Source organism: Pogoniulus pusillus, chromosome 2 (genome assembly GCF_015220805.1).
Source record: "Pogoniulus pusillus isolate bPogPus1 chromosome 2, bPogPus1.pri, whole genome shotgun sequence".
Classification (NCBI taxonomy): Eukaryota; Metazoa; Chordata; class Aves; order Piciformes; family Lybiidae; genus Pogoniulus; species Pogoniulus pusillus.
The window spans coordinates 7,531,685-7,545,047 of record NC_087265.1 but is presented as its reverse complement, the minus strand read 5'-3'; the positions used below and the strand labels follow the sequence as shown (position 1 = coordinate 7,545,047).

The window sequence follows — 13,363 nt, the reverse complement described above, 5'->3', positions numbered from 1 at the left end:
CCAGCCTCTGGAGGAGCTAGCTGAGGTAGGAGCCTGGCAGCTGACAGGTCTGTGCCTTGGCACCTGATCTTACCTCTTGCCTGAAGCAGCAGTAGGATCATAGAAATGCTTTGGTTGGAAGAGATCTTCAAGACTGTGGAGCCCATCATTAAGCCAGCAGTGCCAGGTTGCCACCAAGCCATGTCCCTCAGCATCACATCTCAATGGCTTTCAAACCTCTCCAGGGATGGGGACTTCAGCACTACCCTGAGCCTTGACAATCTTTTTTGGGGAAGAAATTGCTCCACACATCCAACCTAAACCTCTCCTGGGGCAACTGGAAGCTGTTTCCTCTCATTCTATCCATCAGGAGGATTTCAGTACTTCTCCTTGAGTTAGCAGCAGAAGAGAAATCTGAGGGTGGCCATGCTCTAGAAATGTGGAACTACAATGCCATGCTGTGTGTTTTTCCAGCTGGGATGCTGGAATGTTGGGAAGAACACTGCTATTTCTAGCGGAGCGGTGGCGGCGTGCCTGTGGTCCTGGGGCTTGGGCTGGCCATTGCAAAACCTCAGCCTTCATTTTTCAGTATCAGGGAAAATGAATCTTTAGCCTGAGCCCTTTGCTCTAAACACGTGGGGGGAAGTGGGAGATTGAGCAGTGCCAACGCAGGCCTCCAGCTGGCCTCCTCCAGCAGCCCTTCTTCGAGGGTCACATCAGAGCAGAGCTGCCTGTGCGGCCCCAGTGACAATGAAGTTTCCAAGGGGCGTTGCTGGGTGCGTGGGTGCTGGAGCAGGGCTGCAGCAGCCAGGCTGTCCCTGCTGTCCCTGCAGCACACCCACCTGTTGTGCTGAGACATGGCATGCTGGAGACGTGCCTGCCGTGCTGGTGGGCTTTGCCGTGGAATGCCAGTCTGCATGCCACCACCTAGGCTGCCTTTGGCAGGGCTCTCCTGTGCTGAGGAAACTGCTGCTTCCAAAGCGAGTTTTCAGGCAGCTCCTTACTCAGCTGGAGCCCTTTCCTTCCCCTTCTGGTCTGATATGGCACTCAGAATCCAAACCTAGATGGTGGAATCCTAGAATAGTTCGGACTGGATCTTCAGCTCATCTCTGAGAGCAAAGCACACAGAGTGGAGACACCATAGCAGGTAACCAGTGCTGGAATTGTCACCTGCTCTGACACAACATGGAGGTGGTCCCAGGTTCAGGACTTAGCTCCTTATCTCACTGACCTTCTGGAAGCTTTCGTTCCCACCACTGAAATGGGCTTAAACCAGTTGGCATGTGCTGTGCAAGGTAGGACTGCTTGGCCCAGAGGTCCACCTCTTCTCCCAGCACGTCCCTGTGCACCATGTATGGCTTGTCTCATGTCAGCTGATTGTCCCTTGCCAGCTGTGGACCACAGACCTGGCAGGCTTTCTGGGCTATGAGATCCAGCTGCTTGCCAGTGCAATTAAGGCAGTGGGATCTTTGGGCTGTATTAGGCAGAGTGTGTCCAGCAGATTGGGGCGGGGGTTCTCCTGCCCCTCTACTCTGCCCTGCTGAGACCTCGTCTTGAATACCGTGTTCAGTTTTGGGCTCCCCAGTTGAAGAGGGACAGGGATCTGCTGGAGAGGGTCCAGTGGAGGGCATGGCTGATGGGGAGAGGCTGAGGGACCTGGGGCTGTTTAGTCTGGAGAAGAGAAGACTGAGAGGAAATTGGATAAATGTTTCTAAGTATCTGAGGGCTGGGGGCAGGAGGCAGGGGACAGACTCTGCTCACTGCTCCCTGGGATAGGACAAGGAGCAATGGGTGTAAGCTGCAGCACAGGAGGTTCCAGCTCAACACAAGGGGGAACTTCTTTCCTGGAAGGGTCCCAGAGCACTGGCACAGGCTCCCCAGAGAGGCTGTGGAGTCTCCTTCTCTGGAGCCTTTCAAGGCCTGTCTGGCTGTGTTCCTGTGTGAACTGTGCTGGATTGTGTGGTCCTGCTCTGGCAGGGGGGTTGGACTCGTTGATCTCCTTGGGTCCCTTCCCACCCCTAACATCCTGTGAGCCTGTGAACCCACCTCCCATCACCTATTCTTAAAGGACTCATAACCCATGCAGTGTGACACCTCGCACAGATATCTTGACATGGAAGTCCTACCTACCTCCCTCTCTCAATGGTGCAGACCCTAGTTTAAAAGTAGAGCAGATGGCTCTGAGAGCTTGCCTTTGGGCAGGAGCGGAGATTGCAGTGAAGTGGAGGTTGGTCTCCTTTCCTTCCCACGAGGTGAAGAATAAGAGGAAATGGTCTAACATTTTGCCAGGGGAAGTTTAAGTTGGACGTGAGGAAGAATTTTTTTGCTTAAAAAGTGGTCAGGCATTGGCACAGGCTGCCCAGGGAGGTGGAGGAGTCACCATCCCTGGAGGTGTTTGAGAAACCTGTGGACATGGCACTGTGGATCATAGAATCAACCAGGCTGGAGGAGATCTTCAAACTCACCCAGTCCAGCCTAGCACCCAGCCCTGGCCAATCAACCAGACCATGGCACTAAGTGCCTCATCCAGGCTTTGCTTCAACACCTCCAGGCATGGTGACTCCACCACCTCCCTGGGCAGCCCATTCCAATGCCAATCACTCTCTCTGACAACAACTTCCTAACAACATCCAGCCTAGACCTGCCCTGGCACAACTTGACACTGTGTCCCCTTCTTCTGTTGCTGCTTGCTTGGTGGAAGAGCCCAACCCCACCTGGCTACAGCCTCTCTTCAGGTAGCTGTAGACAGCAATGAGCTCTGCCCTGAGCCTTCTCTGCTGCAGGCTGCACACCCCCAGCTCCCTCAGCCTCTCCTCACAGGGCTGTGCTCCAGGCCCCTCACCAGCTTTGTCGCCCTTCTCCGGACACCTTCCAGCACCTCAACATCTCTTGAATTGAGGAGCCCAGAACTGGACACAGCACTCAAGGTGTGGCCTGAGCAGTGCTGAGTGCAGGGGAATAATAACCTCCCTTGTCCTGCTGCCCACACATGGTGGTGTTGGGTTGATGCTTGGACTGGGTGATCTTACAGGTCTTTTCCAACCCAATCATTTCCATGATTCTGTGATTCATGGAGGAGGAGAAGCCTTGAGACAACCCAGCATGGTGCAGATGAGGCTATTGCCTCCCGGTTACTGCAGCCAGGGACGTGAGCCTGTTCTCCAGCTCATCTGCTCTGGCTCAGCTCAGTGTTCACCCCCGAGCAGCGATGTCCATGAACCAGCAGCGCCTGGAGACCAGCAGCAGGAGGCTCTCTGAGGGCAGGGAGGGCTCTGCGGGCTTTAGCTGCCCGTGCGTGAATTCCCGCAGCAGAACTGCAGATGGCATCGCCTGCCTGGCACAGCTCCTGCTCCTCTGCCTGCCTGCCGCCAGCTCCGCCTTCACCTGGCTCAGTTTGCTACAAAACGCTCATCTGCGGAGGCAGGTTCTGCTTGGACCTCTGGTTTGGGGGCTCCTTGCTGTTGGCAGCCCTCTCCCCGTGGTGTTCTGAGTGTAGAGACTCGGTGCAGAGGTTTCTCTGTTACCCTGAATTAGTTCCCAGGCTTCTACTGTTTGAACTACAGGCTGGGAGGTGACCTGCTGGAGAGCAGCCCTGTGGAGAGGGACCTGGGGGTGCTGGTGGCTAACAAGTTACCCATGGCACAGCAATGTGCCCTTGTGGCCAAGAAGGCCAATGGGACCCTGGGCTGTATTAGGCAGAGTGTGTCCAGCAGATCAAGGGAGGTTCTCCTGCCCCTCTACTCTGCCCTGCTGAGACCTCACCTTGAATATCGTGTTCAGGTTTGTGCTCCCCAGTTTCAGAGGGACAGGGATCTGCTGGAGAGGGTCCAGCAGAGGGCTGTGAGGATGGTGAGGGGACAGGAGGGCATGGCTGATGAGGAGAGGCTGAGGGACCTGGGGCTGTTTAGTCTGGAGAAGAGAAGACTTAGAGGAAATTGGAGAAATGTTTCTAAGTATCTGAGGGCTGCCAGGAGTGGGGGGACAGGCTCTGCTCACTGCTGCCTGGGGTAGGACAAGGAGCAATGGGTGTAAGCTGCAGCAAAAGAGGTTCTGCCTCAACACAAGGGGGAACTTCTTTCCTGGAAGGGTCCCAGAGCACTGGCACAGGCTGCCCAGAGAGGCTGTGGAGTCTCCTTCTCTGGAGCCTTTCAAGGCCTGTCTGGCTGTGTTCCTCTGTGATCTGTGCTAGACTGTGTGGTCCTGCTCTGGCAGGGGGCTTGGACTCGATCTCCTTGGGTCCCTTCCCACCCCTAATATCCTGTGATCCTGTGAACAAGTTCCTCAACCTATCCTCACTCTCCCTGGGGTCAAGCATCCCCCGCCACCATAACCAGCTGTAAGCATGGGGTTGTCAGAAGCTCCAGCAGTCTGCCCCAGGAATGCAAGGCAAAGGTTTGTAGTCTACAAACAGGCTTTGTGAGATGCAAGTCCTGCTCCCAGGTGGGGTGGAGGCACAGATGACAAGCACAGACTGCCAGATCTGGCCTGCAGACCCCTTGAGACACAAGCCTGCAGCTAGAAGCCACCTCCTGGATCTTATCAGCAGCTCCTCAAAGCAGCCTGTCACGAGCTGATGTGTATGGAAGGCATCCAAAAGGTGTTCTGAGGGAGAGGTGTGTAGGGTGTTCTGTTCAGCTCTGCTAGGATAGGGAAGGTCACCTTCAGTCACCTTCTGGGGCAGAAGGTGCCCAGTTTACAGGATCACAGGATATTAGGAGTTGGAAGGGACCCAAGGAGGGGTTGGGCGGCCTCTCTCTCTGGAGATATTCAAAACCCACCTGGACATGGTCCTGTGTCATCTGCTCTAGGTGGTGGAAGAGCAGCCAGGCAGAAAGGGACCTGGGGGTACTGGTAGATACTAACTGAACATGAGCCAGCAGTGTGCCCAGGTGGGCAGCAGAGCCAATGGCATCCTGGGCTGGCTCAGGAGCAGTGTGGCCAGGACAAGGGAGGTTATTCTGCCCCTGTACTCAACACTGCTCAGGCCACACCTTGAGTGCTGTGTCCAGTTCTGGGCCCCTCAATTCAAGAGAGATGTTGAGGTGCTGGAAGGTGTCCAGAGAAGGGCAACAAAGCTGGTGAGGGGCCTGGAGCACAGCCCTGTGAGGAGAGGCTGAAGGGTCTGGGATTGTTTAGCCTGGAGAAGAAAAGGCTCAGGGGGGACCTCATTGCTATCTACAACTCCCTGAAGGGAGGCTGTAGCCAGGTGGGGTTGGTCTCTTCTCCCAGGCAAGCAGCACCAGAAAAAGGGGACACAGTCTCAAGTTGTGCCAGGGCAGGCCTAGGCTGGATGTTAGGAGGAAGTTGTTGTCAGACAGAGTGATTGGCATTGGAATGGGCTGCCCAGGGAGGTGGTGGAGTTGCTGTGCCTGGAGGTGTTGAAGCCAAGCCTGGATGAGGCATTTAGTGCCATGGTCTGGTTGATTGGCCAGGGCTGGGTGCTAGGTTGGACTGGATGATCTTGGAGGTCTCTTCCAACCTGGCTGATTCTATGATTCTGCTCTGGAGAGGGGGTTGGACTGGATGAGCTTCTGACATCCCTTCCAGCCCCTGACTTTCTGTGATTCTGTGAATACCTAACAGCAGCTTGGGAACTTGTGTAGTCTGGGGCTCTGGCAAGCCTTGTGGTGCCCAACACGTGCCAGAAGCGAGGCAAACACCTTGTGTGAGAGGTTGTCTGGGGCGGAGGGGGCAAATAAATCCTTCTTTATTCCCCCTCCCCCCCCCCCCCCCACTTAAAAGTACTGTTTTGTTTACAGCTGGAATGTAGCTGTCCTGCGTTGTGAAACTGCTAACTCTTGCCAGATGAGAGCTATTTCTGTGCCATGCATGGCAACATGTCTTCAGCTTCTGTTCTGGAGCAGGCAGGCAGCGAACAGAACGTTCGAAGTGGGGGTTGCAAAAGGCAGTGATTTATGGCGCTGGTTTGCTGCCTTTAGGTCATCACGAGGGGGGTTGTGTCCCGAAGAGCTTAGTGTTGCACAACTCCTGCAAACATCATCTGGTGGTGCTGCCTTCAAGCCCCGTTTGGACCCTGCCTGTCATGTGTTTTGCTCTTTGGCTGTTTGTCCCTGCTCCTGTGTCTGTGGTTTCTGTGGTGGGACTCAAGATCCCAAGGGATCGTGGTGTGGGCACAGCTGTAGTCCTGGCTGCAGGACACCCTGGCTGCAAGGGGTGAGGGTGGAAAGTGGCCCACAAGCAACTGTAGAGCAGTTTCCCATGTGTGCTCTATGAAGAATTGGAGAGGGTTTGGATAGTTTCCACCAGCCTTGATCTGCACTTTCTCTTCAGCATAGAATCACAGAATCAAGCAGGTTGGAAGAGACCTCCAAGGCTCAGCCAGTCCAACCTAGCACCCAGCCCTGGCCAGTCAACCAGACCATGGCACTAAGTGCCTCATTCAGGCTTTGCTTGAACACCTCCAGGGACAGAGACTCCACCAGCTCCCTGGGCAGCCCATTCCAATGCCAATCACTCTCTCTGGGAAGAACTTCCTCCTAACATCCAGACCATTAGACAAGAAGGACCTTCTTTCTCCTCAGCCTTTGCTATGCCCAGAGCTGACAGCTTGGCATCCTCCTCCATGGCCTTTGCCATGTCCAGAGCTAGCATCTTGTGGCTGCATGCAGCATCTCTCCCTATATGGCCCTGGGTGGCTGGAGCAGCTCTGTGGGTCAGTGCTGGAGTTCCTGTGATGCAATTCATACATCAGAGGGCATCTCTGCCAGGTGGAAGCATCATCAGAACCAGCTTAGGAACCCACGGTGTGTTGGTGAACACACAGCAGCTGCAAGGAGGAATCCTGCTTACAAATCCTCTTATAAACCTACCTGATAAGCCCTGAGTGTCCTTTTGAAGGCTTCTGAAGGAGAAGCTCCTGGCCAAGACATACCAACTGTGCTCTCAGAAGGACTTAGTACCACAGAAGCAGCACTTCTCTTGTAAAGTTAGCTGAGGGGAGGAAGAGGCAATGCCAAGAGCCATCAGGCTGCTGCTGCTCACTGGGCCCCTCCCTCACTCCAGCATGGACACTGAGGTGCTGCAGTGTGTCCAGAGAAGGACAAGAAAGCTGGTGAAGGGTCTGGAGCACAGGTCTTGTGAGGGGCAGCTGAGGGAACTGGGGCTGTTTAGCCTGGAGAGAAGGAGGCTGAGGGGAGACCTTCCAGGTCAGGTTTACCTCTGAGTGACCTGACTGAGTTGAAGATCATCACAGTATCACAGTATCATCAGGGTTGGAAGAGACCTCACAGATCATCAAGTCCAACCCTTTACCACAGAGCTCAAGGCTAGACCATGGCACCAAGTGCCACGTCCAATCTTGCCTTGAACAGCCCCAGGGACGGCGACTCCACCACCTCCCCGGGCAGCCCATTCCAGTGTCCAATGACTCTCTCAGTGAAGAACTTTCTCCTCACCTCCAGCCTAAATCTCCCCTGGCGCAGCCTGAGGCTGTGTCCTCTCGTTCTGGTGCTGGCCACCTGAGAGAAGAGAGCAACCTCCTCCTGGCCACAACCACCCCTCAGGTAGTTGTATCATAGAACAGTTTGGGTGGGAAGAGACCTTTAAAGTTCATCCTCTTGTCCCCTCTCTCCACAGTGAGCAGGAGCATCTTCAACCAGCTCCTTACAGAAGGAAGCATTGCCTCACTTACTGTCTTTCCCCCCACCTCCCTCTCCCTTCTGTCTTCCAAAAGCATCGGAGCCTCCCGGCAGAGCCAGCCTGGGCCCCGTGGTGCTGGTGGTGACGGTGGCAGTGCCAGTCTGTGTGGTGTCCCTGCTGGCAGTGCTGGCAGCGTGCGTGTGCCATGGCTGGCGCCGTGCCTGCGGCAGGGCCAAGCAGCCCAGCGTGGAGGAGCCTCTCTCAGAGTGCAACCTGGTCAGCTCCGGGAAGACGCTGAAGGATCTCATCTACGACATGACCACCTCTGGCTCTGGCTCTGGTAGGTGGTTGCCCTGCTCACCGCTCTCCCCTTGGCATGGCTGCCAGCAGCTGCAGGCCTCCCTGCTGCCTGCGGGGAGGATTGGACTAGACTGCACTTTAAAGGTCCCTTTCCAACCCAAGCCACTCTGGGATTCTTTGATTCATTCTCTTCTGTGACCAGTTCCGTGTCAAGGGGAGTTTTGTGCTGATGCACTTGGGCACAGCTTCCAGAGGCAGCAGGGCTCTGCTTGCTCATTCAAATGGCAAGAGTCTGATTCTCCGTTTGAATGGAGGAATTCAAGGAGCTCCTCCAGCAGGCAGCTTCACTGGGGCACTAAACCTTGCTGGCTGAGCTGGCAATAAAGGGTATGAAATGTAATGAGGGGCACTCATGAGCACAACCACCTGGGAAGTGTCCACCTCTGGGCCTCAGCAATCTCTGCTGAAGTATTCCACAGCATCTCCCACCCATCTCTCTCCCTCCCTCTCTTTTTCTCTCTCTCTCTCTCCCACACCTCCCTCTCTCTCTCCCTCCCACACTTCTCTCTCTCTTTCCCTCCCTCTCTCTCTCTCTCTCTCTTCCTCCCACCTCACTCCCTCTCTCTCTCCCTCTCTTCCTCCCACCTCCTTCTCTCTTTCTCTTCCCCCCCTCTTTCTCTTCCCCCCCTCTTTCTCTTCCCCCCTTCCCCCCCTCTTTCTCTTCCCCCCTTCCCCCCCTCTTTCTCTTCCCCCCTTCCCCCCCTCTTTCTCTTCCCCCCTCTCTCTCTTTCTCTTCCCCCCCCTCTCTCTTTCTCTTCCTCCCCCCTCTCTTTCTCTTCCCCCCGTCTCTCTTTCTCTTCCCCCCCCTTTCTCTTCCCCCCCCCTTTCTCTTCCCCCCCCTCTTTCTCTTCCCCCCCCTCTTTCTCTTCCCCCTCTCTCTCTCTTTCTCTTCCCCCTCTCTCTCTCTCTTTCTCTTCCCCTTCTCTCTCTCTCTTTCTCTTCCCCCCCTTTCTCTTTCTCTTTCTCTTCCCCCCCCTTTCTCTTTCTCTTCCTCTTCCCCCCCCTTTCTCTTTCTCTTCCTCTTCCCCCCCTTTATCTTTCTCTTCCCCCTCTCTCTCTTTCTCTTCCCCCTCTCTCCTTCTCTTTCTCTTCCCCCTCTCTCTCTCCTCCCCTCCCACCTCCCTCCCACCTCCCTCTCTCTCTTCCTCCACCTCTTCTTTTTAAACTAGGTTTACCCCTGCTGGTACAAAGAACCATTGCCAGGACCATTGTCCTGCAGGAGATCGTAGGAAAAGGTCGGTTTGGTGAAGTCTGGCGTGGAAAATGGTGCGGGGAAGACGTGGCTGTGAAAATCTTCTCCTCCAGAGATGAGCGGTCCTGGTTTCGGGAGGCAGAGATCTATCAGACAGTGATGCTGAGGCACGAGAACATCCTGGGATTCATTGCTGCTGATAACAAGGGTGCGCTGCCAGTCACCCTGGGAGGAGTGGAGTTGTGCAACAGCTTTGATTGGAAGAGACTTTTAAGCTCATTGAGTCCAACTGTTAAGCCAGGTCACCACCAAACCATGGCCCTCAGCACCACACCTCCATAGCCTTATAAACCTCCCAGGGATGGGGACTTCACCACCGCCCTGGGCAGCCCAGGCCAGGCTTTGACAATCCTTTTGGGGGAGAAATTGTTCCTCGTGTCCAACCTAAACCTTCCCTGGTGCAACATGAGGCCATTTTTTCTTGTCCTATTGCTTGCTTGTTGGGAGAAGAGACCCAGCCCCACCTGGCTTCAATCTCCCTTCAGAGAGCTGCAGAGAGCAATGAGGTCTCCCCTCAGGCTCCTCTTCTCTGGGCTGCACAACCCCAGATCCCTCAGCTGCTCCCTCAGACTCTTGTTCTAGACCCTTCCCCAGCTTCTCTTAGACCTGCTTTCACTGCCCCTCCCTCCCCCCACCCCCCAAGCTGAAACTCCACTTTGAGCCTTGCAGCTCTCCTGAGGTCCCTCCTGGTGTGGTGGCCAGCAAATGTGTCCCTTCAGGTGCCTGAGCAAGCGGCAGTGCGGGAGGCGTTTAGCCGAGGTGAATAACCAGTAGCCTTGCTTCCCCGGGCAGATAACGGGACGTGGACGCAGCTCTGGCTCGTCTCCGAGTACCACGAGCAGGGGTCCCTCTTCGACTACCTGAACAGAGGCACGGTGACGGTGGAGGGCATGGTCAGGCTGGCACTGTCGGTGGCCAGCGGCCTGGCACACCTCCACATGGAGATCGTCGGCACGCAAGGCAAGTGCTTCCCTCCCCAGTGTCCCTCGGGGGCTGTAAGGAGCCCCGGTGGTCTCTGCAAAAGCATGGTGTGGTGAAGCACCTTACAGAGGCTTACACCAGGAGCAGCAGCCCCAGTGTGTGGTGCAGCATGAGGTGAGCAAGGACACCACAGTATCAACAAGGTTGGAAGAGACCTCACAGATCATCAAGTCCAACCCTTTACCACAGAGCTCAAGGCCAGACCATGGCACCAAGTGCCACGTCCAACCTTGCCTTGAATTGCCCCAGGGACAGCGACTCCACCACCTCCCCGGGCAGCCCATTCCAGTGTCCAATGACTCTCTCAGTGAAGAACTTTCTCCTCACCTCCAGCCTAAATCTCCCCTGGTGCAGCCTGAGGCTGTGTCCTCTCGTTCTGGTGCTGGCCACCTGAGAGAAGAGAGCAACCTCCTCCTGGCCACAACCACCCCTCAGGTAGTTGTAGACAGCAATAAGGTCTCCCCTGAGCCTCCTCTTCTCCAGGCTAACCAATCCCAGCTCCCTCAGCCTCTCCTCGTAGGGCTGTGCTCAAGGCCTCTCCCCAGCCTCGTCGCCCTTCTCTGGACACGCTCAAGCATCTCAATGTCCTTCCTAAACTGGGGGGCCCAGAACTGAACACAGCACTCAAGGTGTGGTCTAACCAGTGCAGAGTACAGGGGCAGAATGACCTCCCTGCTCCTGCTGACCACACCATTCCTGATGCAGGCCAGGATGCCACTGGCTCTCTTGGCCACCTGGGCACACTGCTGGCTCATGTTCAGGTGGGTATTGACCAGCACCCCCAGATCCCTCTCTGTCTGGCTGCTCTCCAGCCACTCTGACCCCAGCCTGTATCTCTGCATGGGGTTGTTGTGGCCAAAGTGCAGCACCCTGCACTTGGAGCTATTGAACCCCATCCCATTGGACTCTGCCCATCTGTCCAGGCAGTCAAGGTCCCACTGCAGAGCCCTACTGCCCTCCAACCCAGTCACATCACCTCCCATTGCTTGCTACACTGACTTCTGCGAGGCAGCTGTGCTGAAGGATCTTCCACAGAGATGTGGAGACAACCTTTAGAGATCCCTTCCAACCCAAACCATTTTGTGATTCCGGTTCTACATCCACTGTTTCCCAGGGCAGGTTTAGGCTGGACGTTAGGAAGAAGTTCTGCATGGAAAGAGTGATTGCGCACTGGAATGGGCTGCTCGGGGAGGTGGTGGAGTCACCATCCCTGGAGGTGTTTAAGAGGAGGTGGGATGAGGCACTTAGTTTAATTAACTAAACCTCATGGTTTAGTTAATTAGAAGGGTTAGGTTATAGGTTGGACTCGATGATCCTAGAGGTCTTTTCCAACCTGGTTAATCCTGTGATTCTGTTTTGTTCCTGAGGCATAGATTCTGGAGCTAAAGTGCCCTGATGGGGTTTTAGGCCAGCAGCATTTCATAGAGTCATAAAATGGTTTGGTTTGGAAGGGATCTTGAAGATCATCCCATTCCCACCCTCCTGCCAAGGGCAGGAACACCTTCCCCTAGACTGGGTTGCTCATTGCCCCTGCCAGTGTGGCCTCAAACACTTTCAGTGAGGGGACAGCCACAACGTCCCAGGGCAACCTGTTCTGGTGTCTCACTGTTTAGCCAGAGCTTTACTTGGGACACAAATAGGCTTCAGGGGTTTTCTTAGGGTGAGCACAGCTGGGGTTGCCTCCTTGCTGGCTGTTCAAGGAGCTGGAGTGCTGTAAGCAAACCCGAGGTGGGTGTCTCCTGTGTGGGCAGGCAAGCCAGCCATCGCGCACCGAGACCTGAAATCCAAGAACATCCTGGTCAAGAGGAACGAGACCTGCGCCATCGCCGACCTGGGCCTGGCCGTGAAGCACGACTCCGTGATGAACACCATCGACATCCCCCAGAACCCCAGGGTGGGCACCAGGAGGTGGGTGAGGGCAGCAATGGCCTCTCTCAGCTTTTTCCTCCCTCGGTGCTCACTTCAGCCACTATTGTTGGATCTGTTGAGCGTTGGTGACAGATCCAAGCCCTCCACCTCCACTGGCTGGGGAGGATGCTGTGGCTTGGGCTGGAGCTCACCACCTCACAGGGATCACAGCTCTACAGTGTGGATGTTCATCAGTGTCTTGGTGCTAGTTTAAGTTTCCCAGAGACTCAAATAGAGGTAATAGAACCAATAACAATTTCTAGGATGCTGGTCAGGGTCAGGCCACACCTTGAGTGCTGTGTCCAGTTCTGGGCTCCTCAATTCAAGAGAGAAGTTGAGGTGCTGGAAGGTGTCCAGAGAAGGGCAACAAAGCTGGTGAGGGGCCTGGAACACAAACCCTATGAGGAGAGGCTGAGGGAGCTGGGGGTGTGCAGCCTGGAGAAGAGGAGGCTCAGGGGGGACCTCATTGCTGTCTACAACTACCTGAAGGGAGGCTGTAGCCAGGTGGGTGGTAGCCTCTTCTGCCAGGCAAGCAGCAATAGAACAAGGGGACACAGTCTCAAGTTGTGCTGGGGTAGGTCTAGGCTGGATGTTAGGAGGAAGTTGTTGGCAGAGAGAGTGATTGGCATTGGAAGGGGCTGCCCAGGGAGGTGATGGAGGCACCATCCCTTGAGGTCTTCAAGCAAAGCCTGGATGAGGCACTTAGTGCCATGGTCTGGTTGACTGGGTAGAGCTGGGTGCTAGGTTGGACTGGATGATCTTGGAGGTCTCTTCCAACCTGGTTGATTCTATGATTCCCTTTTCTCCCCCTCTTTTTTTTTTTCCCAAAGAAAAAGGAATTAGATGCAGAGAGGAAAAGGTTAAACACACCAAATGAATAGTTAAAAAAGAAAACTTTAACAATAAATAAAAGGTATTTGAGGTAGGAGAGTTACAAAGGGGTACAGGGAAGGGAAAACAAGATACAATACATATAAAACACCAGATTGATGGCAATGGGTTTTGGCCACCCTCGTGGACTGATGGCCACGTGGTGAAGCAGAGAGCATCAGGAGCAGGAGGATGATGCTGGGAGGCAGGGCAAGAGAGGACAAACCAGGGAGTTCCTCTGTTTTTATAGGGGGCTAGACAGGAAGTGGGATTGGGCTAAACACTACATCTGGAGTAAGGTTTGGACCCACTCCCAAGGAGGAGTCAAGAGGACCTAGGGTCAGGGCTAAGACCACTCCCCCAGGAGGGTTAACCCTTTACAGTCAGTGCTAAGTGCCAGGCCCTGCACTTGGT

The 13,363-nt window shown here is 55.0% G+C and overlaps 1 protein-coding gene across 1 annotated transcript in view; it reads left to right on the top strand.

The window, feature by feature from the left end:
- ACVR1C (activin A receptor type 1C) overlaps nt 1–13,363 on the top strand; it is a 36,358-nt gene that overhangs the window by 18,753 nt on the left and 4,242 nt on the right. The window contains exons 3-6 of the mRNA XM_064166381.1: nt 7,673–7,918; nt 9,108–9,338; nt 9,983–10,150; nt 11,923–12,079. Of these exons, the coding sequence (XP_064022451.1) occupies nt 7,673–7,918; nt 9,108–9,338; nt 9,983–10,150; nt 11,923–12,079 (802 nt within the window). The remainder of the gene's footprint in view (nt 1–7,672; nt 7,919–9,107; nt 9,339–9,982; nt 10,151–11,922; nt 12,080–13,363) is intronic.